The sequence below is a fragment of the Anolis carolinensis genome, chromosome 3, assembly GCF_035594765.1.
Source record: "Anolis carolinensis isolate JA03-04 chromosome 3, rAnoCar3.1.pri, whole genome shotgun sequence".
In the NCBI taxonomy this organism is placed as follows: Eukaryota; Metazoa; Chordata; class Lepidosauria; order Squamata; family Dactyloidae; genus Anolis; species Anolis carolinensis.
In genome coordinates, this window is record NC_085843.1 from 14498804 (window position 1) to 14524152 (window position 25349).

The 25349-nt window shown below is 38.9% G+C and overlaps 1 protein-coding gene across 9 annotated transcripts in view; it reads right to left on the minus strand.

Annotated features, from left to right (window-relative positions):
• Positions 1–1669: 1669 nt before the first annotated feature.
• Positions 1670–25349, minus strand: part of picalm (phosphatidylinositol binding clathrin assembly protein) — a 76971-nt gene continuing 53291 nt past the window's right edge. The window contains exons 11-24 of one of the 9 annotated variants that reach the window (XM_062977107.1): positions 24125–24255; positions 21351–21451; positions 17656–17802; positions 16731–16814; positions 16383–16463; positions 14823–14930; positions 14246–14377; positions 14110–14140; positions 13337–13436; positions 12147–12170; positions 9057–9116; positions 8213–8317; positions 4387–4490; positions 1670–3258 (exon numbers count right to left, since the gene is read on the minus strand). In XM_062977107.1, the coding sequence (XP_062833177.1) occupies positions 4398–4490; positions 8213–8317; positions 9057–9116; positions 12147–12170; positions 13337–13436; positions 14110–14140; positions 14246–14377; positions 14823–14930; positions 16383–16463; positions 16731–16814; positions 17656–17802; positions 21351–21451; positions 24125–24255 (1197 nt within the window). In that variant the 3' untranslated portion in view covers positions 1670–3258; positions 4387–4397. Of the gene's footprint in view, positions 3259–4386; positions 4491–8212; positions 8318–9056; positions 9117–12146; positions 12171–13336; positions 13437–14109; positions 14141–14245; positions 14378–14822; positions 14931–16382; positions 16464–16730; positions 16815–17655; positions 17803–21350; positions 21452–24124; positions 24262–25349 lie in introns of all 9 variants that reach the window. The other 8 variants (XM_062977106.1, XM_062977108.1, XM_008108125.3 and 5 more) reach the window with 8 other exon arrangements.

The following is a 25349-nucleotide window of genomic DNA, read 5'->3' on the forward strand; positions in this document are numbered from 1 at the left end:
GCACTCAAGTGATGCTGTTTTTGTGGCGTTTATGAGAGATTTGGACATAACCTATTCTCTATAAAGGAGCATTGGATAAGAAAGGGGGACTGGAGGAGGGTATTCATAATTCCACATCAATCTCCTCCCCTCTCTATGTATGATTTATAATATATATATACACACACTCTCTCTCTCTCTCTCTATATATATACATGATTTGTTCCAGAAGTAATGAGACTTTTTGTGTGCAACGCATATGGTCCAGGAAAGGAAAGTGGGGGTTGAGATGGGGAACCCAGGCATACAATTTTACCTTCGTCAGTTGAGTCCGCATCTTTGTAGCAAAGTGCTAACATCGCAAGTGAATACCTCCTCCAACAACACTGGAAGTACAATATCCAATTACAAGGAGCCTATTTTCAAGAGAATAAACTGTAATTGCAGGTATGTTCCATATTTTTTAAAGCGTTATCATTCCTTTTGGGACAAACCATATATCTATAGAGGGGGGTCTTGATCTAACCCTAGTCATTTTCCTGATGTGGAGCTCGACGTAGTGGAGCCAAGACACATCCACTAGTTCTGTGATGGCCCCTTTCATCAAAAGAAAGTTGGCAAAGGACCAATGGCATAAACCTGACACAATTTGGTCATTATCCACTGAAAAGTGTATTCACTTATTTACTTATTGTGAATGAAGGATTTTGCGAGGTGCTGATTTTAAGAGATTAGCTGGTTGTTTCAGTTGTGATGGCAGCTTAAGTGCACATTTTCTACTTGGTCCATCAAGCTAGTGATAAACAGCTAGGATGTCTTGTCGAAGGCTTTCATGGCTGGGATCACAGGGTTGTTGTATGTATGGCCATGTTCCAGAGAGTCCAGGTTGTGAGAAGAACTCTGTCAGTTGGAAGCCAGCGTGAATGTTGCAGTTAATCACCTTAATTAGCATTGGAAAGGTTCATCTCCTGCTTGGGGGCATCCTTTGTTCAGAGTCATTAGCTGCCCCTATCTGGAACTCGTTTTCAGAGTGTTGCTTCTTATTTACTGTTCTGATTTTTGAGTTTTTAAATACTGGTAGCCAGATTTTGTTCATTTTCATGGTTTCCTCCTTTCTGTTGAAGCTGCCCACATGCTTGTGAATTTCAATGGCTTCTCTGTGTAGTCTGACATGATAGTTGTTGGAGTGGTCAAGCATTTCTGTGTTCTCAAATAATATACTGTGTCCAGGTTGGTTCATCAAGTGCTCTGCTATGGCCGATTTCTCTGGTTGAGTTAGTCTGCAGTGCCAACTGACAAAGAGTTCTTCTCACACCCTGGACTCTCCACATATATATATTAACCTTCCTTGCTTAGTGGCTTCATGCTTCACAACCTCTGAGGATGCCTGCCATAGATGTGGGCGAAATGTCAGGAGAATACACTTCTGGAACATAGCCATACAGCCCGGAATACATACAACAACCCAGCTAGGATATCAATGTACACTTGTTGATAAACTGCAGAGTCCTTATAGACCGGTGACTCTCAACCTGTGGTTTCCCAGGAGTTTTGGCCTACAACTCCCAGAAATCTTTTTGTAATTGTAGGACTGTATAAATGTACAGATTATACATGTACCAGTAATCGTATGACCCTGAAAACAAATGCCACTCACAAGTCATTGTAAATGTTCACAACATAACAAAAGTTCTGTGGAAGCTGCATTTTATTTGAAAATCCACCTTTTTTTTTTGCTAACGTACATTTTAAGATTTTAAACAAAAATAGAATCTGCGGAGACAATGCAGCAAGTATGCTTAATTCATGTACAGAATTGCTTTCATACCTCTGACTATCCTTCTTAAGGCCCCAGATGCCACCCGAACTGGTATGATGTATTTACACAAGCACCGATCAACAGCGCCGCTTCAAATTATGCAGAAAACTAAAAGGACTCCTACACACCGAGAGGACAGCGCACCCGGACATTCTCTGGCACAAGCTCCCTGAGAGTGGTGCTTCTGCTGGAGAACTCCATGGTGGATTACATCCTTACTAAAGATGCTACTTCCCTTCTGAGATTTCAGTCTATGTCATGGTACATGATCACGGAGATGGCACTAGCCAAATGAAGAGGGAGGGAGGTCAAGGCGGTTTTCTTTTCACATAATACCTCAGAAGTTGCATGTGTCCCGTGTGGGTTTTTTTGTACAGAGAAGAAGGAAAGTCTTTGAAAGTGAAAGCAATTCCTCACATTCATTTTGGAAAGGCCGTACGTCAAGTGTAAGATAAATGACATGCCAAGCACAAAGCAAGGAAAGTTCATTCCAGAAGCACTGACGCCTGGTCAGAAATACTGTGCTCCTCCCAATCAGTCAGCTGCCCCCCTTCCTCCCCAAACCTCTTTGCCAGTCCTTAACGGAACTGACCATTCAATACATCGACACCTCTAATTCCTGTGGAAATTTGACAACGGGTGTTTTCAGACCTTTGAACATACTCAGTGCTCTGTGTGGTTTGGTGCGTACTGAATGAAGATGCAAGTCTCAACCAGCATCATTCTTGTGGATAAAAACGGGAAAGGGGGGGAAAAAAGAACTCCAAAAGGGAGACATACTGTATACATCCACACTCATTTCCCCACATAGGAGACTTTGCGATACAATGTTACTTGAACTGATAATCATAAATAAATACAAACAATAATACATAAAGGAATGTCTATGCAAACGGAATATATAATTCTTTTTCTTTTAAAGTTAAACTTTTTCATTATTGAGTCTAACGTTTGTGAAGATAGAAGAGAGGAAAATTGTAGAATTAGAGAGTTAGGATTTGATCCCCTAGAGAAAAGTCATTGGCGTTAATGGTAAAAGGTTGCTCAGCTCTTTGTTCCATATGGCAGTTCCAGGTACACGTTTTACCCTTCATAGCAGAACAAGAGGCTTCTTTTTAGTCTATTATCAATTGATGTTATGGAACAGATGATGAAAGTTACTGACATGTTAAGTCATGGGGAGGGGGGGAGAGAAAAAATTCCCACACCATAATTATGGCAATTCTTGGCTTTATACCGAGTGCAGGGAGGATGCCGAGGCTTCCCTATAGTGCTGCTCCCACTGTTCTTGTTGTTGTTGTGGGCCTGTGTGATTTTACTGGATGATTTCGGTGAAGGAGAATTTGAGACACCATCAGTTCTGATCTGGCTGGAAAGAAGGGTTTGTCTTTGAGCACATGTCTCCCTGGAACTGTTCCCATTCCTCTCCACTCCATCTGGCATGATCACATGAACTGTATCTGGAGAAGACAAGACAGCATCAGCATCACACATCCAAAAGGCCATCTTCAGCCCCTACTGCCAACAAAACTCTCCTTGGATCATCCACAATCTTGAACATGAAATAAGGCTCTGTGGTAGTGGACCAGAAAGACAGTAATATCTATCTTTGTACAACGGAAGTGTAAACCCTTTTGGGGAGGAAAAAAAACTTTATTCATGCAAAGGAAAAAAGTGTGACAGTTGGTGACTCAACTCTGCCCCATCTCACAGACTTTTAAACATGCAATTTGTCTATGAAAACTGATGCATATGTGTCCTATTCTATCTTACTGCAGAATTCAAACAGTAGGCTGATGCTGTTAGGGTTGCAGTCAGGGGATGAGATAACAGTTTTGCAGGTAAGATTTAATTCTGGCTGCGACAACTGATTATATTATGCAGAAAACTAATAATCTATGAAGTGGACTGTATATTTCTACAATAAATTGAAGCCACTGAAGATTCTGAGACTTTAAAGAGTGAAGTAGGTGCACTTTCTGAACAATTACAACACCAAAATGTTGGAATGAATTATAAAACTAAAGCCATGCATTATTTTTCTACTGTTTTCTTTTGTTCTTCTACTTTACACTGACTACCAAGATTTGTGAAAAAGCTGTTGTTTAGCATGTTGATCGAGTTAATTTACAGAAGAGAATGATTTGGGATGACCAACAAGTTGTGGGAGTGACTGCTCCCAAAATGGGGAGACACAGAACCATGATATTTTTCTTCTTGTGTGTTTGGAGATAAGGAAATAGCTGCTCCCTTTGGGTAAAGAGCCCCTCCTTTCTTCCTCATAACCCACCAACTTTTAAAATCATTTCAACAAACAAAAGACTTGAGGTATTTTTCACATCTGCCTCTAGCGTTATAAGGACCAGAAGTTTTCTTTTAACGAACACAGAATTCTCAATATGCTACTCAGGCTCCTGCATTCCTCATGAGCTGCCATAATTTAAATGTGGTCACAGAATCAGAGCATGCAAATCTGTGGAGCTCCCCCCCACCCCATGTTTTAATGTGATAATAGGGAGGTGCTCAGGCTTATACACATATGAGACAGTCAGCACGTCGCCAACGCTCCCAGAGTTAGCATGCAATACCTAAAATTGTCCTATAAGAAATCCTGGTGGGAGAGCTCTGCAAAAGGATCCTTCCCTGAAGCTCTGTGAGGACTCTGAGTGGATGGGCTGGAAGCTGCAGACAGCTGGGAGAGACGATGGCAGAGAGGAGGGAAAGAGAAAAAGAAGGCCTCAATGACAGAAATATGAAGGCAGAAAATGTAATGATGGAGGAGGCAGTTAGCAAGACAGTGCTTCGGGTTGAAGCAGCCTGGTTAAAAGAAGAAGCCTGGCTGCATGCAAAGTTGAACCTGCTGAAATGGTATGGCAGGTGCTGGTTATGTTGGAAGTGAAGAAGCATCCACACTTGTATATAGAGCAATTAGGGATAGAGGGAATCCTGTAGCCGGCTGTCTTTTTTGGCACTCTGTTTCCTAGATCTAGGCGCTCACTGTTTTGCTTCCTGCCTGCATATAGAGGCCACTTTTCCTTTCTTCTTGGAAGTCTTTAGTGTGCTTTATTACCCTTTGTTTGAAAAAGGAACAACATGAGGCTTTTTATTCTCAAGATGGCTGATATAGTACACGAGAGTTAGGGACTCTTCTACCAAAGTTAGGTAACTTTCTTTTGTCTATTTACTCTTTTATAGGAGATGTACTCCCTGGGCTAATAAAAGTAAGTCCCAACACCTTTTAAAACCTTACCATTGTGCATATTTTCTTTCCTGTTTCTTACCAGTGGCAACACGGAACTCTAGATACCAACAGGTTAGAGAATGACTACAGCCAAGGTGAATTGGAGGCAGCTGGAAGAAATTACCAGCACCTCAGCCAGTGGTCAGACACAATATCTCAGGTTAGGACCAATCACATACTACAGCATCTCCACTGGCCAGTAACAGGAGCCAGAGCAAGGCAACCTTTATTAGATCTCTGGCTGCTTTGGTACTGGCACATTAAACATGGTCAGCCTGCAGCATCAGCTGCTAAATGTTACAAAAACAGCAAATATTTGCAGAAACACCAGGGGTTCTTATCTGTTCTGTCTGAAGGCTTGAAACAAACCCATTCCATTGGGAAGAATGCAATGGGGTTAGACTCAATCAATCTTGTATGGCAGTTTTGACTTGCCAAATTTCACTATAACATTGATTTCTGGTTACTAAACTTTACTTTCTAAACCTATTCCTCTTGTTTTCATATTGTATGATGTACGTTCATCTGGAACTGTTCTCAATTTAAAAGAATATATTTTTAGTCTAGCCTCTTTCCAATGTTCTGGCTTAGTCATTCTTCTCATTTCCTCCCATCTTATGAAGATGGCCTCTTCTGTAAGTTATCAGCACTGCTTTCCACATCTTAAATTAAAAAAAAATTGCTGCTGATGACGCAAATTCATGTTGCTACAATTATAGGGAAAATCAGTATACAAGCAAAGCATCTTTAGGATTACTTTCCACCTGGCAATGTAGAAGAAACCGGTGACTGAATATACATATGGGATGTTGGAGACATATGTGATGCCTTCACATGAAGTATGAAGTGGAGGAGGAGAGAAGGGGCAGGCATCCAGTCATAAAACCACCACTGTTAGTCCTTTCAGAAATTATTAATTAGTAGCACAACACAGTCTTTGCATGCAAGGAGTTCCAGGTTTAAACTGATGTCACCTCCAATTAAACGCTTCAGAAGAAATGATAGGAATTCATCTTGTGCAGGACAGAAGAAGTAATGCAGGGCTAATGTGAACTACTAGTTGGCATTGGCTAACTTCCCACCTCCTCTGAGGGGAACCAGATAAAAAGGCAGGATTCTAGTTTATAAATGTATTACTACTCCTGCCTAAACCAATCATGCCATAATAGGCATATTCCTTTAGAGGCCCATGTCACTGTGTTCAATGGAGTTCAATTCCAATTATGCAGAGGACTGCAAAACCTATCCAAGATTTGGGACAAGAATTCAAACTGACTATCTTAAAATTAACTGTCTTATCTTAAAATTGTCATTTTACTCCTTGTGTTCATGGCACACTGTGGCCTTTCACACTCATACCAAATGCAAGGACATCCCTCTCCTTTTCATTGGCTCAACCACATACCATTTTAACTTTCAAGAGTCATGGTGACCATACAATCTATTCAAATTTTATACACATCTGTACTAACATTAAACACCAGGTGTTGTGTGTGTGTTTACAACTAACATTGAATTTGATATTCTTGCATTTTCTGTTTTCTTATTTTAAAGCAATAATGACTGTTGTAGGTGCTAGTTCTAACAGATGATGCAACTGCCCAGTTTAACCTTCTCCTAAGACCAGACTGCTTCTCAACAAAGAAGTAACAACAGCACAGCATCTATGAAGCAGCAAGCTCTCTATCCATGGCTGTAGCAGGTGCTGGTGACTCTGAAAAGGAGACATGAAGTGGGACACAGACGTTTGAGCATATGAATCCTGGATCTAGAATCAAACAATATTTTTCTTCTTGCGTGTTTGGAGATGAGGAAATAAATGTGGAAAAAAGAGGAAAAGTAAATTGCACAGAAGGTTACAATGGAAGGGGAGGAGACAGTGTAATGGATGATCATGTTCAGTTTCATGGCACTGATGGGAGCTGAGGCTCATCCACTCAAGTTAGTTTTGAAACATGTTTGGTTCCCATTATGTGGAAGACTCCTCCACCCACACAGCTTAAATAACTAAACACCTGCCAACACCAACAAGTGACGGAGAACTTTCAGAAGCCACAGCAAGCACACAGTGCACAATGCCTCTAGTGTGAAAAAACAGGAGGCAGAGTGAAGGCCCAACACTGCCAAAACTTATGGCACCAACAAGCTCCTACAACAGCTCTTTGTTTCCTCCCCAGGAACCACTAATAAATCTGACATCAGCAAAGTCAATCCAAGCACAAGGAGAAAAGACTAAACTCTCAATCCAATGGCCAGCTCAGCAAGTGCCTCAATTAAGAATATGGTGCCAATCCCGTGTGTGGTTTCCAGAGGAAATGTATTTCCCCACCCTTTAAGAACACAGTCAGGACCCAGCTATCTAGATATTCCAAAAGAGAACATGGTACAAATTCATTTCAAACCATATCAGTCATGGATATTTGTGGGGAGGATAGGAGAAATAGCAGTGTTTCCAGGATTTCCTTTCTACAATGATTCCATCCAAAGGTACAGACTTGTCTGAAGCACCAAGAAACTTCCTATAAAAAGATGCTTTATGTTATGAATGAACATACAGTCCATTTTTAAAAGTGCACCAACAGGACAACATTCATCTATTCTGAGAACACACACAAGAATAGTATTTTTCAGGATGTGTGCAAGCAGCCCAAAAACCGCATGCTCACCACCAACCTATTCAGCAAATTATGCACTTTCATACAAAAGTTGTGCCAATTAAGAGGGAAATGTGTAACACCAAAAACATGTCTTTAAAATGAAAGTGTCAACAATCTCCTCTTTTTAATTAAAAAATACATACAAAACTCTACATATCTATTCCCTTGCATGAGTCTTCTGTATGTGCTTTTTTAGGATCACATCTTCTTAATTCCTGTATCATCATCTCCTCCCTGCCAAGATGCCTTTTTCTTAAAATCCACTTTAAGGAAAACTTTCTTGGGATTCCACTCGCCTTAACGATCTGAAAATGTCTGAGTCTTGTCAGAGCCTCTGTATTTTTTAGTTTGACCACAACTGTCTATGCAGAGCCTATTTCATGTCTGAAGCAGAAACTTTATGCTTCCAGACAAGACAACAGAATATGTAATTAAAACACAGCAATACAACATGCAATAGATTGTCTTCATGTGCTGCTGAAGCCTTAAGGCTTTAGGGTCCAATTCAACACCCACCTGGGCTCCCGATACAGGGCCAAAAGGATTTGGAGGTCTCATGACAGGTTGGCTGTATATTAAGGTTGGTTGTGTCAGTACTGGTACTCCTCCCATTTGAGATGGCTAAAAATCCAGAAGAGCACAGAATTAATTGTATATACATCCTTTTAAAATCACCAAGAGACAAGAATATTTCCAATAATAAAATAGTTACTGGTGCTGTAGATAAAACATTTAGAAAATATCAAAAGTGTTTTAAAATGTTTAAAAGGATTTAAAATCACCACCAAAAGAGCACTAGTTGCACTTCTCCTGATCTCTAGTTTTTTTCCCATAAGCACCTTCACTCCCCTCAGGACCGACGAGTGATGACAAGTTCCATGTTTCATTCATATACAAGAAGTTTTGATGGAATTGGCTAAACCTAAAACTTTTTTAAAATACCAATTTTTAAAATAAAAGTCTTTGGATATGCCTTTTTTTATACTTTGACAGCAGCTAACTTTGAAATGATACCACACTCCATATTCTACAATAGTGTACATGTATGAGTAATCTATATTTGTTATATTCTGCATGCAGTTTCATAAATGTATATCCTGAATTCCCACAATTAACAGCGTTCAGGATGGTCTACTTTATCTGAAAACGATAAAATTGGTTAAACAAGCTAAATCATAAAGAGATACAATAGCAGCTATAAACCCATCACAATAGCAGATCTGTCAGGTGTGCAGCAGTTTGTTTGTACAACACTTCACTATTTTCCTCCCTACCACCGGCTCTACAAATATACAGAAGAGAAAAGCAATACTAATAGCAGAGACAAATGTTATTCTTACACAAAATGGAGTTTACTTACCATCCCATATCCCATCATTCCTGTTGGCGTTGTAGCAGGATAAGCCATGACAGGTGGTGCCTAATAAGAGAGAGAGAATGTTAAACTTAATAAAAGAGGTAAAAATAAGTTTTCCAAAACACTAATGACTTGGCTAGACTAGGAAAGTGAAGTGACAGCCAATTTCCTGCTTTACCAAGACAGCCAGTAACTGGCACTCAAGCAACTTCCTAGAAAGCTCACATTGCTATCCTCATAGGGAACTATTTCCTTTTTTAGTTGAACACAGCTGAAAATATCCAAGGTCACACATGACAGCTGGTTCCCGCCATGACAAGGTAGAGTAGCATGTTCCCACAGAGGCTTAAATGATAATATGTACAGTGATTACATTTTGAGAAAGGGGCTTGCAAAAAGCACAAGTAGAGGTGCTGTCAACTCATTTCTAAAGCTGCATAAAAGCCCAAATGATGAGCTTCACTCAACCAGAAGGAACCTGAAAAGCACCTGAATGTCTTTCCTTTACAGAATAGTCCCTTTTATCTGACAGACTGTTCTGGAAAAAAAAACTATAAAATTTGATTAGTGTCAGTGCAAAATAGTTTTGACCAAGAATTTAAACTGTGGCATAAATTGTTAGTTGGCTTTTAAGATATTACAATGAATATCTGGAGTTTTGGAGTACAGAGCCACGTATAGGCAGATGACACCCAACTCTATCATTCTTTTCCACTTAATTCCAAGGAAGGTATCCTAAGCTGAAACCAGAGTCTGTCATCAGTAATAGACTGGGTGAAGTTAAACAAATTGAAACAGGCTCCTGGCCAGTCGAAAGGTAGATCAGGAAATAGGGATTCAGCCTGTGCTGGGTGAGGTTACACTCCCCCTGAAGACACAGGTCTGTAGTTTGGGGGTCCCCCTGGACTCAGCTTTAAATTTGGAGATCCAGGTATCTGCGGTGGCCAGGAGGGCCTTTGCACAATTAAAACTTGAGCGCCAACTGCGCTCGTTCCCTGAGAAGCCAGATGTGGCCATGGTGGTACATGCCTTGGATATATTCCATGTGGATTACTGTAACACATTCTATGTGGGGCTTCCTTTGAAGAGTGCTCGGAAACTTCAGCTGGTCCAAAGAGCTGCAGCCAGGTTGCTAACTGGGGCTGACTACAGGGAGCAGACAACCCTCCTGTTGAAGCAGCTCCACTAGCTGCCACTTTGTTTTCGGGCACAATTGAAAGTGCAGGTTATGACTTTTAAAGCCCTAGACAGCTCAGGTCCAAGCTATTTGGATGACCGCCTCCCCTGTCTGGTCCCTGAGATCTTCAAGAAATGCCCTTCTCTTGGTCCCCCTTCCATCTTAAGCACGCTTGGTGGGAACGAGAGAGTGGAGCCACCCCTCAACTCTGGAACTCCTTGTTCACAGAAGCCAGAATGGCCTCCTCCCTGCTGTCCTTCCAGCTGAAGGCTAAAACCTTTTTATTCAGGCAGGCTTTTAAAGAAGATTTTAAAGATCAAGCCAGGGGGTGTTGTGGTTGTTAGCTTTATGTTTTATTACGTTTAACTGAATTGTTAATACCATTTATGTTTAATTTTGCTTTAATGTTTATATATTTGTTGATTTTAAATTGTGGAGAGAAAAAGTGAGGTATAAATAAACATAATAATAATAATAGGCAGATTACAAAAAAAATTTATAAAACGTAAGAATGTAATTAAAGAAGAGAGGGTCTCCATGTGTGAGTCCCAATCTTCAACATAACCTTGGCTAAAAAAAAAATCTATCAGTAAAGAGGAAGGATGTAAGTGCATAAGTAGAAATTCCACTCAAATATCTACCTTTGACAAACACTCACAACAAAATCAATAAATCTTAATAATTGAGTATCGCCACAAAATATGGTAACTTAAGGAAAAATGCATGACTATACAATCCACACTGGGGCTTAATCCTGTGCAAATCTCACCAAAGCTAAGGGAAGAAATACAAAAACACTGTTGCATGTTAGGTCAGAAACTTGACATAGTAGAATTTCTTCAGGAGGTTTAACCCCCTGAAAACAAAATTGCTCTAAAAAAAAGTGGAGGAGTAAGGAACAACATAGGTTTTCAGAAATAATTGCTCCCATGAGTTAAAATGTCCACTGGACAATGGAATCCCAACTTGCGACTGGCTATCATGGTTAATGAAATGATACAGCAATTAATACTCATAAAGCTAAAGAAGCAAAGTATTATACATATGCAAACATATGGCCATACAGTTGCTGGGCTGTTTAAGTGCTTAAGGCTAGCTTAGGATTTTCCCCACAACAAAAAGAACACAGGGAAAGACCAACAGTAACACGCAAGGAAAAACAAATTACGTTGAAGTGAGATAACACTATAATTATACGAGCTAAAGAAATAAAGCCATTACATTTATGGATATGAGACCATTCATAATATCCAAAGTTTGATGTGTAAAGCAAACAGGTATTTGTAATAAATTAAAAATATTAGTGACTTTATCCTTTAGCTCTTCATGTGTCTTGTCATCAATTAGGTTTACTGGCCATTTGTGAGCTGTCATTTTAACTACTATTATTTGATGGTTTTTGTACAGAAATGTGATGGTACTCTTTAAAAGAAGAATTTAAAAATAATGATCAACCTTTGCATTATCCAATGGGTAATAAATTCACTTTTTATCATTTTGGGACCTATTGGTCTCTCCCCATTTGAAAAGAAGTCTATACATAGTGGAGTGTGAATAGAAGCCTGTGAGATTCCATGCAGTTATTCACACGCACAAATGCCTTTTTTATTTACTTTATTCAAATGCATTAAAAAAGGCAATATGAACACACACACCCACACCAGCTCTCTGGCAGCAAATGGCAAAGAGTTTAAAGCAAGAAATAAAAAATCATTGTAAGATTTTTCCATGCCGTCATTGGCGTCAAGAGACCTGCAGAACACCCATAAGATCTGGAGCCCCTCAAGATTTCCAACATGCCCAAAGATCGTAACATAAGGAGAGTGAAAGAGCAGGATTATGAGGTTCTGCTGTAGTGGTTAATATCAGCATGCCAATTTGATTGCAAATAAAGGCTGCAGGTTTTGTTCACTTACGTATTGTGGAAAATGCATGCCATTCTGTTTTTCCCCGGAAGAACAATTACATAATGCAATAACACTGGATTAGAAATGAGTACTTACACAACAGAATATACACAGAGCATTTTAGTCACAAGTGCACTTAACAATCCTGAAAACACACATTCTTATAATCCAAAGCCATTTATATGAAGCATCTGGTAAAAAGGACACTGACAAGGTTGATGAGCCCACAACCAAACACTGCACTTGTTTTAACATGTTTTTTGGATGAAAACATGGATTTCAAAAATAATAGAATCCACCAATTAAAGGTAAAGCATACACAAGAAAACCAGAGGAAAAATGAGTTAAAGCAGAAGATGCAGCAAACAGGTTAGTCCTTCCTATCATAACATTACAAATTTTAGGAACTCTTAGTTTTGGATGTGCCAGAATACATATTTTATTCTGTATCACAAACATCCCTGAACTGGACCTAGTACTACAATGGTTTTCTATGTGCAGAGATTGGAGAAAGCCTCTGCAGTATGACGTAATACAATTCAGAAAGAGCAATTATCACATAATCATCTAGCCTCTGGAAGTACCGTTACTAATTTAGAAGCAACAATCTTTGTACATGAGCAGTTAGCAGTGAACTATGTGTCACCAGAGGAGTTAGAGCTTCCCAATTATCTGCCCCTCACAATTTCACTGGAGATTGAAATCTTCAGAGAAGCAACGAAGACTCTTTTCTGCTCATCTTCCTTGGAAACTGGCCATATATAGAAATGTATAACTCTTTCCCCTCCCAAAGCTGGAATAACTACAAGGGCATAGAAATGAACAGCCTTTGCTCTCTCTTTCTGATCCATCCTATGATCTCTGCAAATGCATAGCTAAAAATGAGTCTTTAGTTCCCATTTTATAGTACAAAAATAGCAGCAGAAGTGGGCCACGTTGTCCAGCAGTTAGTACATGCTTAATACACACCATTTCAGAAGCACCTCCAAATCTGGGAAATTACTTTAGTCCCTCTCTTATGTGAAAGGGCAAATGATCTGATGGTTCATGGCTACTGACTTTAAGAGAAACGACCAATGACCACTTGATGTGATATGATTTCAAGTGGGCTTCTAAATTGCTCTCCTGCCCAAATCCTTGTGCTAACTTACTTTCCCAATACATTTTGAGCTGTTGAAGTTGTGACTAGAATTGCTTACCATTGTTGGGGCATTCCATGCTGTCGTGGGGGCAACTTTGGGTTGCCAGTTGGTGCCTCCTGTTAGTTTCTTTTCTCCTGGCTGTGTCCAATTCACATCACTTGAAACAAATGTTTTAACATATTAACACTTGGATGTTATTTTCTAGCTCGTTTTCTTGCAGATGAAGTACAGAAGAACAAAAACAAGTTACAGCCAAATCTGTCTGTCTCCCCACAAGTATCAACATCTTGAAAAAAAAAACTGTTCAAGCCTTCAAAAAAATAGCTAAAATTAAAAAAATAAAAGCAAACAAATTTTATTCACATCCTTTCAACCTGAGGTGAACAACACACCACTATCTTCAACAGGCCAAATAGGTTAGGCAGAAGGCAAATAGGCACGAAGTTTACATGTGGGAGATAAGGCCGAGGAAATACTTAAATGAGACACCATGGTTAATTCTAAGAGGCGGTAATAGTCCCATAACTGCGACAGATGTTGTTTTCAGAAGGCTATTTGCTCACATTTCAGCCCCCGTCTCTCTCAAAGGGTTTAGTGCAACCCACCACCCCATTGCTCTTGTTCAGGAACACTCTCCGAAAAAGAAACTCCAAGGAAGGGATTGTGACAGCAGTGCTCTCTCCTTTCCTTGCAAAATTATTACTTCTGAGGGTAAGCAGAATACTCATTGCTCCCACAATCAATTTCATAGAGGAATAACAACCTGGATTTGCCATAAAATGCTGCTGAGGAGTTTTGCTGTGTTAAATTCTCTATTAAGATATACTCACTTCTTAGTTGTTCCATTTCCAATGCCCAGATCTATTATGAAACAAAAAAATAATAATTAGACACAACTGTTTTCTTTCTTTTTTGGGAAAAGGCTTAACAAGCTGGTACTGTAAAGTTTGTACAAAAAACACTTACTGCCCACAAGATTGGCTAAAGATGAATCCAGATCATCCAAGACTAACTTGTTTGGTGGTATTTTGGAAGTTGGAAGACTCTGATTTTGAGAAGCCACTGTTGGTTTTAGGAGTCCACCCAATTCATCAAATCCTTACCAAAAGAAAGCAGGGTGCATTAAGTATCATTATCAGATATTTTAAAATCTTAAAATATTTAAAATCTAAAATTGTAAAAAAAAGATAGGTATGCTAAAGCTTCAAAGTACTTTAGAAGAGACTGTTCTTCAATGTTTCTAGATCAAAAAGTAGGCTGATATTGATTCTTTTGTGAGAAAGAAATATTGCTGCAATACACTTAGCATTCAGGTTCCAAAAAAGAAGTGCCAGAGCAGTAACAATATTGCTTTGTTGCAGAAGAAAGTACTGAGATGCTATACAAATTCATTGCAGCATAGGCATTTGTGAATCAGGAACTACTATGGTTGGCGAGAGTGCACCATCAATGAACATTCAGGGTTCCCATGAATTTAACACAACATAGTGAAATTCCCCCCTTCTTTGCTCAATATTACATAACTGTTACTTGTAAGACCTACCACTAGAATCCACTGGTACATTAGAAGTTTTGTTTCCAAACACAGACTCAAAGTCAACGTTAAGGCTTGCAGAGGGCTGCGATGGAGCAACAGGAGATGGAGAGAACCCTACAGACAAAGAAAGAATGCTAAGCTTGTTTATATGCACTACATGAACTCTCAGCTTCCATACAAATAGCAGCTAGGTGGGCATAAACAGATGATGGATAGACACTGGAAGAGACATTTGCAGGAACTGCATGTTATGTGACTCAGGAAAAAGTCTATAATGCGAGAAATGATACAGTCAATACTGCTTGTTGCATACAAAATGGGTGGAAGCATTTTGAGGACCAGCTTCTAAAACTAAAGTTCTATGGTGTTGATACGTTTCTCATTTCCAGCTTTCCTATTAATGCGGAAAAGTACAATTCTTCAACAAAAGAGGACCTGTGATGGAAATTGAGTGTCAACTGCTACGCTATTTGCTGTGGAGGCCTTCAAAGCTTCCCATTTCAGTTCATTACCTCCAAATCTGTCACCTCTGTTCTTGAGAAGTGTTCAAAATCGCAGACTCTGGTTCTCCTGACTTTGTTGTCTCTATTACCATTTCCCAGGCCTGGCAGCTATGCCACAAAACCACAAACAGTTCATTGAGACTCAGAACCTACATCACATTTACTTTAACTCTGAGCTTCTGCATTAAGTGTCCATAAATTCAAGTCAGTCACGAGCCAAGAATATGTTTTAAAGTCTTTTTCCATCTGGCATCCATGTTACACATTACACATTCTATTTTCCTTCCTTTTGCAAAACAGTCTCTTGCTTAAAAATGTACAAAAGTTTTAAATAAATGAATGCGTCAGTGTGGTACCATAACCAAATCAGAAGGAACATCCATCATTTGAAAAAGAATTAGTGTGAGTTTCTTACAGAGCATAAATTTCCTTTTACTGAGAATCACGATGATGAATTTCCAGCATACTGAGTGCTCCAGAAGAACTTCCCTAATCAAATCAGCCTGATGCAATTCTTAAACACAGCAAGAGACCGAAAGAGCTGCAAGTGCACCTATGATATATTATAAATACACATATGCAGCAGTTTGGGGCTACTCAATCACATATAGCTGGAAACAGAATAGAAAAATGTTTTTAAAAGCTATTATGGGTTTTTTTCCTTACAAAGGAAGGCTAAAGAAAATGAGGATTTATTGTTTAGAAAAACAGAGGGGCATGATAGAAGACCATAGTGATGAACACAACAGACAGAATATTGAAAAGTGAGGTATCAGAGGGTGGGATCATCTGATAAAAAATGTTTCAGCAGTAGATTTACGACAAAAGGGAGTACTTAACACAAAATGTAAAGAAGGTACTATTTCAAGAGGGTTTAGTGACGGGAAGAACAGACAGATGAGCCAGACTTGAACTGCATCAGACCTTAATATAATGTGATGCTGATCAACAGATGCCATATAAAAAACAAGGGAAATCATCTCTATGGTGTCCATTTGTCAGATTTGCATAGATTAGGTGTACTTCAAATGTTTATGTTCTATAGACTAATACTGTTACCTACCTCCAAATAGACCAGCTACAGTTGAGGGCTCACTGCGGAAATGGGAAGCATTAGGGTAAGCTTGTGGACCACAAAAAGAATCTGATAAAGGCATATGAAGCAGAAAAGCAAAGAGGGAAAGTTACAGAAAGAAAGAAAAAACAGGATATACTCTAGTTGCTTAATTAAATAACTGGAAGGTAAGGTAAGACTACATCTACAACAAACACATACACACAGTCATTATAGGTGACAGCTTCTAAAAGGGGGAAACGTTACACTACCTAAAGACATTAAGGCTCAAATGCCACGTTTTACACCTCTGGTAACATAAGGAAGTGTAAAACCCTTGAGGCATTTATATTATACCTGAAGTAAAGTGATAGAGCTGAACAGTGGATGCATATTTGGTTGTCACAAAGGGGTTTGAATCAGTAAATGGGTTGAAGTGATCTAAAGAACCAGAAAAAGTTAAATTGCAAGTCATATGCATGACATGACAATCTTCGATTTTATCCTTTTGAAGTCAGACTGCCCCACATCTAGCTTGGATTCTGAACACTAATTAAGGGGAACTAAGGGCACACATCTGCTAAACCCCATGAGCTGAATGTGATCCATAAAAGTCTGTTGTACAACTTGCTGAAGCTTCCCTAACCGTACTTATTTGGATGCCCAACATCCAAACAACATTGTAGATAAGGGTGACACTATGGAAGGCTACATTAATCCCACCGGAGATATTGGGGTGCCCTTAAATTCCTGCTGTGTTTCAGGCCCTTCCAGATTATTTCAAGGCCTTCAAAATAAGGGTAACTTTCCTATGCTCAAAATTGCTGGGATGTAGGTAAAGAATATGGCCCAAATATCCATCATGCTCTGCAGCGATTCAATGTAATCTATGGCTGCACTTAGATTAGGCATGCTAGATGAAATGATAGCAGTCTCTTCCCCCCACCCCCCTTTGGGGAGAAGAATTTCCCCAGAAGCAATGATCACTGGGGTTCTAGGTAAGTACTATCAGGATAAGTAAATACGATAAGTAGATAGGCAAATACTCTAAGATCTATAATGTTGGGATGGGAAGGACATGAAGTCTTCCCACCATTTCACCCAGCTCTGCTCTCTATTGATGAAACTAGATAACCTTAAAAGGCTGGGTTGTAGTTTAAACTAGAACTTGCCTATCAATGCTAAAGCATATTTCGTTTTTAATCTTTTGGAAATCCCCAATTTGATCAACACAGTCCAGTTAAAGCACAGAAAGGGAAAAGCCAGTCAGATGGTACTTTACCAACAAAGATTTCATGAGTTGGTGTCCTAGAAGTGAAAGTGGGTAGTACATCAGAGGAGACAGAGAGGTGATCACTAGATTTTGTGAGGAAAGGATTTAGGCTTGGAATGGCATCATCAACCGCATCAGCAGAAGAAATAAATGGATCTGTGTGGCCCAGACAGAGCGAGAAGGAGTGGGGAGATGGAGTAAGCTGTGCATTAGTATTCAGGAACAGCATTAGTGGGGTAAGAAGTTACTTTTTTTCAAGAATACAAGCTAGCACCCCTGGACATACATTGTAAGTGTAAGTGAAATGGATACCAACTCTAAACGAATTCTTAGAAAAGAGCCTATGTGCATTCTCTAGGTTACACAAGTTCCTGGAAAAGGTTCTCCTCTAAATGTTGTGTATTTGGAAAACCTGCTTACTTCATACTGTACATTCCTTTTATCCAGATCAGTTCACTGCTGTAGTCCCTCTTCCTCATATAGGTTTTGCAACACTTGTCCTGAGCCTTTTCAATTCCCTTTTTTAAAAAACTTCCATCCTCCCAAGTTATAGATGGCTAAGCTTGGTAGCAAAACACTGCTATAAAATGTGCCATATGAAAATACAGACCTAATATTCAGAATACAGACAAAGAGGAGCCTTTTCCATGGCTGATCAAATATTTGGACACTAAATGCGTAATTGGCAAAGGTATAAAACAAAAACGAGGTACTATAATTCAACAGCTTGGGAATGGAGTGGCAGTACTCCAGTCATTGTTTTGGATTTTATCTCTTGTGTACTGAAGTAATTAAGACACTGATTTGCACTTGAATTAGAAGTTGCAAACTTAGGCAAGGGCACAGTTAGTGTATGTGTGAGGCATAAAGGATTTAGAGTATTTTCTTTCTCATAGTACATGTCAAATAATAGTAAGAATTAAGGTGTCTTATTTATGTTTGAAGACCACTTTCCACAACAGCAGATGCATAAAGTGTTATCGAAAGGTGCTAAGTTAAGACATATGTAACTCCAGAGGAAACAGTCCCTCTCTTACATATTTGGTTAGACCTTTTAGAACTAATCAATATTCAAATTACTATGTTGCTCCTCTGTTTTTTTCACACCACATCAAAATTCAAGAAAATTACTTTTTAACATTTTGGCGATGAACACATCAATCCTTGATTCGTAATACTCTATTATCAGTGTAGAGACAAGCCAAGTTGTACAAAGCCTTTTGTTGTTCACACTAGGAAAGAGGGAAGTAGGACAGTCTTTGCTGGAGTCCCACCTTCCAAATAAACCAGAAATTGAATACCGTATATGCTGCTTTGCTCATTTAGAATAACCCTCTTGTTAAAAACTATAACTTTGGGGGGGGACATGTTATTAGAACATATTGTACAAGCAAAGGGTAAATGCCTGAAAAGTATCTTTCTAGAGGAAAATCCTGCAACAGCCAAGATTATGACATTAATATGGAACAGCTATATTGCACTGTATTCATTTATTTTCTACCAAGGTCAAACAATTCTAGCATTAGCAACTTAAGTCGGCATACAGAGACTTTTGCTCAAGACAGCACAAAATGAACAAATAAAAAACCCTAATAGCTACCATATAACCATGTTTGTCCTCTTACTAACCCATAAGATTTCGTGGTTTGAAAAACAGAAATTGCAGGAGGCCAATAACAGTGCAGAAGACGGATGAAGTAGCAAAGATAGGTGGCCCAACTAACTATACTTTTTTAAAAAGATATATTTTGTTTGAGATGGGCCGTGGTGGTGCAGAGGGTTAAATCATTAAGCTGCAGAACTTGCTGACCGGAAGGTTGGCGGTTTGAATACACATTGAGCTCCCTTCGTTAGCCCCAGCTTTTGCCAACCTAGCAGTTCAAAAACACTCAAATGTGAGTAGATCAATATGTACTGCTTCAGCAGGAAGATAACAGCGCTTCATGCAGTCATGCCGACCACATGACCTAGGAAGCATCTATGGACAATGCTGGTTCTTCGGCTTAGAAATGGAAATGATCATCACCACCCAGAGTCGAACTCGACTAGACTTAATGTAAAGGGGAAAACCTTTATCTTTACTAAAGATATTACCCAACATTCTAAACGGCATTTGAAATATGCGGTATCTCATTGATTCCATTAATTATTGTACAGAACTATGCAACTTCTCAATTAATGTAAAGAGAAATTAAGAAAAGAAAGCCAGGGCTGTTAAGTGTACTGACTGCGGTAGCAGATATAAACGCAAGCATTTATTAACTGCATAGAAAGTATCTACCCCTTAAACTTGGGGTGGACAACGATGGAAGGCCAAGGGGGTCGCACTAATCCCCTAAGAGATCGGGGGTGGGGACGACACATGCCACCATACAATCCACCACAAAAAAACAACAAATGTTTTCCCCCAAATGCCCACCCACCCGGGGGACATTCTAGAGACTATAGGATGCACTTCTGACACATTTTAGGCCCCCAGTACACTTGGATATACATTAAGAACAGGACATAGGTTCCAGCTGTCAAGAGCATAATCCTAATGAAATCACTAAAAAGAAGTCTGAATGGAACTTATTTGTTTTCCACATATCTTCCCACTCAATTTGAGGTCACTAAATCAGAACATAGCTCTCAAAAAGTAATATAGTTTGATTTCCTACTAATGCAAGAAATCACATGCAACACAAATTCTGATAGGTAGCCATAGTTTTTGTTTAAAAACCTCTATAAAATGAAGGCTCGCCATGTTCCAGGCAGTCTCAAGCATCTAACCTTGTTCAGATTATCCTCCATAAGGATGATCTGAAAGACTTGAAATATACTGTGGTCTCTCTCCTATTTCCTCCAACAGGGGTTTGTTTATAGTTCTCTACTCAACATGAATCATATATTTTCCTCCCAAGGTGAAATTCTGTTCCATATTTTCCTATTACTGTTTGGAGAGCACACACAAATTGTATTTTGATCATCAAAATGTCACTCCAAGACTTATTTTACAAAATTATTCTGCTACAGGAATGTAATTAAAACTCCACAATAAAAGGCAAAAATTAAAACAAAATAAAAGTGATTCAAATGGAATGTAAGGATACAGGTTTGAATGAAAAGTAATGTCTCCACCTTCGTGACTCCTCAACAGAAGGCAGTACTGGTATGCGGCAGGTACTGGCTTGTTCAGTAGACTCTCCTCTACAGTTCCATTTGGCGGGAAGCCTTAGATTTGAACGGTTGTGCTGTTAAAGTGCGAAGTATGGAACCCTGCACAGACGATTGGTCTCTGATGAATCTCCTTTGGGGTGACACCTTCTGCTGTTAAGAATTCAATGACTGCATATTGCTTAAGTCGCATTGACCGACCGTCTGCCACGGGTTCCATACTTCGCACTTTAACAACACAACCACTCAATGCTAAGGCTTCCTGCCAAATGGCACTGTAGAGTCTACTGAACAAGCCAGTACCTGCCGCATACCAGTACTGCCATCTGTTGAGGAGTTACGAAGGTGGAGGCATTACTTTTCATTCAACTCTCGTATATGAAGGGTCACGGTTTGTTTCCTGATTGTCCAAACAGTTAGAAGAATTAATTGATTGGAACATTTAGAAAAATCTAGTTAATTAAATTTGCAAGTAAACAGAGCCAAGATTCAAAGATTTTAGAAATAGCAATCTATAACCACAAATGATATGTAATTGAATTTCTTACCTCCCCAGGTCCCTCCTACTTGTGGTGCAGAAGATATGGGATGCACAGAGGGATGAAAGGTTGGCTGCAAATCAAGCAGGTCATTTGGCAGCTTTGATGTGCTACAGAAACAAGTGAGGCAACTATCAGAGACCCGGACAGCACTGTCATTCTTTCAATAAATATACCAAGCTGTTTCAAAGAACAATCATGGACAGATGCATAGATATACTATATTTTGTGGAATTCAACTTCCTAGGAATCCAAGGTCAAGATCAAATATGAACTTTAGGCATCCCTGAGATTATCAACATACTCAGAGAGGCAGGCAGATTATTTTTGGAGCAGCAGATTATGCATGCACTATTACAAAACTGTAATAGAAAATCTCTTTCAAGACAAAGATGCTTTCTGTTTTACGAGGGAAAGGGGGATAGTATTGTTTGAGAAACAGGCCCAGTGGACTCACAGATGTCATTGCATTGTTGTTTGGTTTCTGTCCTGGTTTTCATATCATTTTGCTCCATTTTATTATAAAAGCTCTCACTCTCACAGCTATATTCCAGAAAGAATACAGGCAATGTCCGTGGTAATGTTTGATGTCAGAGATAATCACGAAAATATTGAGTAATGAGAGGCAGGGACACAGTGTGGACCAGTTGTTTTTTGGGACTAAACTGGATCCTCCTCATTTATAGGGCTGAAGATACAGGACCCCCAACAAAAGTGGGAAAATGTAAATAAATCCCCCGATTATTTTAACGTAAGAGAATAACTTTTTTAGGGTCAAAGGTTGATTAGAGGTCATAGCTGGGAGAAATCCCTATAGAGAACATACTAATCAAATTCATGAATAATCAAATCCATAAAATTCAAATCTGTGTAAGTCAATGGCTGACTGTATATCCCTCAGAATTCCCTAGCCATCGTGATTATATGAGAGGTTCTGAAAGACACAGTCTCAGCAAGCAATTACTTTTTGAAGCAATGGGCAGCGATTTTCTAACTTGTGCTATTTTGGCTAACCACATCACAAATAAATTATAACTGGGAAAAGCACATTCTAAAACAGGAAAAAGTGAAAAGGCAGCTTGTGACACATTTGCAGATCTCTGGGTGAGCTTCAGATCTTCAGTTTAAAATCTTTCCTTTTTAATTTTTTAATTTTTTTTAAGTAACTGGAAAAGAAATGTGGATGAAAAGGGCTTGAAATAATTGATTTTGGTACTGATTGCAACATGCTCAGATACAGACTCTTCTTGCTTGGTATATATGAATCCAAATAAGCCACAATTTTGCAGGCTCCAGAAGCCAGAACAAGAGTAGATCCTGCATCCTGACATAAGACCCCTCTGTTCCAAAAAGTATGCTCTTGTTTTTGCAAGTGAAATCTTAATTTTAAAAGGCTGTATGTAAATTCTGCACTTTGCAGAAGTCAGAGGTAGCACAATGAAGTAGTCAAAATGCTCCACAATACAACAATATACAGGCTAGAGAGGGACTTGTGAAATGTGGATGGAGTCCTCCCAAAACCATAATACTCAGTTGATTTTAAGCCAGCCACTCTGTCTTAGTCTATTCTGAACATCAAAAATTGTTGTGAAGATAAAATGTGGAAGAAATGAGACATATACCCTTTCTTAAACTCACAGCAAATAAAGGAAAATATAAATATACATATCAAATTTTTCATGCCAAACAATTCCTAAATAAGTTTAAGATCAAAGTCAGGATTAGTTTTATTGACTTGCTTAGCACATGACTGAGGTTTCTGAATCAAAACTCCTGATTTATATATAAACAAGCCAGGAGTCTTCAAAAGCAAAACTGAATTCTGGCATATATCTCTTTCTGGTCATGTGATAGGAAGAAGGGGAGAAGCATGTGAGTCCAAGTTATCACACAAAATCCTTCCTTCCTTGAGCAACTTTGGTTTACGTTTTGGTAAACAAATGCAGCCCATACAACCCGAGCAAATTAAATTCCAGTTTTATTTATTTATTCCAATTATTTATACCCCGCCCTTCTCACCCGAGGGGACTCAGGGCGGCTTACAAGTGGCAATTGATGCCGTTACACCTTCTTAAAATGTTTTAGTGATTCTTGAAATACAGGCAATCATTGTTGCGCAGCAAGCAAATTAATACAAACATGCCTACTTGTATGAACGCCTTGAACAACCTGAACATCATAGTAAAGTATTCTATGGCACCAGTGTTGATATCTAGGCTATTTTGTCTTGGTTGCAGAAAGCTAATCATCTAATAGCTCATGCCAACAAACTGCACAATTAAAGAGCAGCCTCAAATTAAGGATCCACTGTGGCTAGAATCAATCTTTTTCAACTTAGCAGCAGTGCTGAAATACAGTTAGCTACAAATTTGTCATCTGCATTTGCTTCCTGTCTGTTTCCAGGCTTAACACAAAATGCCAGTATTAATATTTCAAGATGTAAATAGTTCCAACCCAGGTTACCTGGAAAATGCCTCTTCCCACATATATCTCAGATCCTATCTTCTTAGATTCTCCTACAGGCATCTCTGCCAAATGAGGCCAAGCAGGTAGGCCTTTTCTGTATTAGCAGTCTAGTTTATGGAACAGCTTCCTAGAGCAGCATGACTGATATACACACATTGTTTTTTTCAGCACCAGGGGAACACATTTTATTCTCCTAGGTTTTTCCATTTTAAATATTTATTTTTGTGCTGTTTTTAATTTTTTTTATTTGGATATTGCCTCACAATCTTCTTATATAGTCAATTATAAATCCTGGCAATAAACAATGAACGTAATACCTGTTTGAAGAACTAGGTGTGGAGAAGATGTCAATGGCTGGTGTAGTCATTATACTCCCTGCTGTATTAGACACCGGGGAGGAGGCTGTAGTTAAGGAGGTATGAGGTTTCTTTGCAAGTTCTTTTAGACGCTGTTCCTATTCAAAAACCAAACCAGCATAAGAAACTTGGAAACAAGTAGCAATGGTTAAACGGGAAAACCCTCAAGCAGTTGTCGTCCTGAGGCTCAACAAAACGTATTAAAGAAGAGATTCTTCACTTCAGCAATACTAGTTGTTTTGGCAAATATTTTATGCATCATAATTATGAATGAAAAAGGAAGGGTCAGAGAAAAAGAAGGTAGGAATGTAAGATAATATCTTTTCATTCTTTTACTTCATTTGCGGCAGTTTACAGCACTGAATGTTTGCCACTGTTTTTTGTCAACCACCCTGAGTCCCCATGGAGAGATAGGGTGGGATATAAATGAAGTTTTACAATTTTTATTATTATTCATTTTATTCATTCATTATTTACTGTGACTGAAAGGATTTCTCAAGGTTCACAGACAGATCCTTCCCATCAGCTGAACAATGTTTAAATTAGAGATGCCAGGAGCTGAACATTACAGTGTGCAAGTCTGTGTTTGATCAATAAGAAGGAGCCATTTAATAATAATAATAATAATAATAATAATAATAATAATAATAATAATAATAATAATAATACAGTCCTAAACACTTGGGAAGTGTTCGACTTGTGATTTTTTGATACAAAATCCAGCATATGTATCTCATTTGCTGTGTCATATTATGTCTTTGTGATAATAATGTAATAATAATAATAATAGAAAATCAGAAGTGGCCATTCCAAGTTCTGGTGAAATTACATTTGCTATTTAACTGGAATGTGGGTTTCCACAAAAGTTGCAAAGTCTGGTCATCTGTTGCTATGAATGCGATTTTCCTCCTTCTTGGCAGGAGGTTGGACTGGATGGCCCATGAGGTCTCTTCCAACATTATGATTCTATGATTCTGGGTGGTCCTGGGACATTATGAGATTTGTTTGTTTTCTAGAAAAATTGGAGGCGTCTCTGTGTCCTTTGGCCATGACTCCAAAAGATGAAGGTGTCCAAATTAAATAAAGTTATCTAGGCATCACATGGTTATCAGAGCTAACAGTAAATTATATTTTAAATCTCTTTCTGCACTTCTGACAAGTAGTTTCCTTTTTGCTCATCAATGCC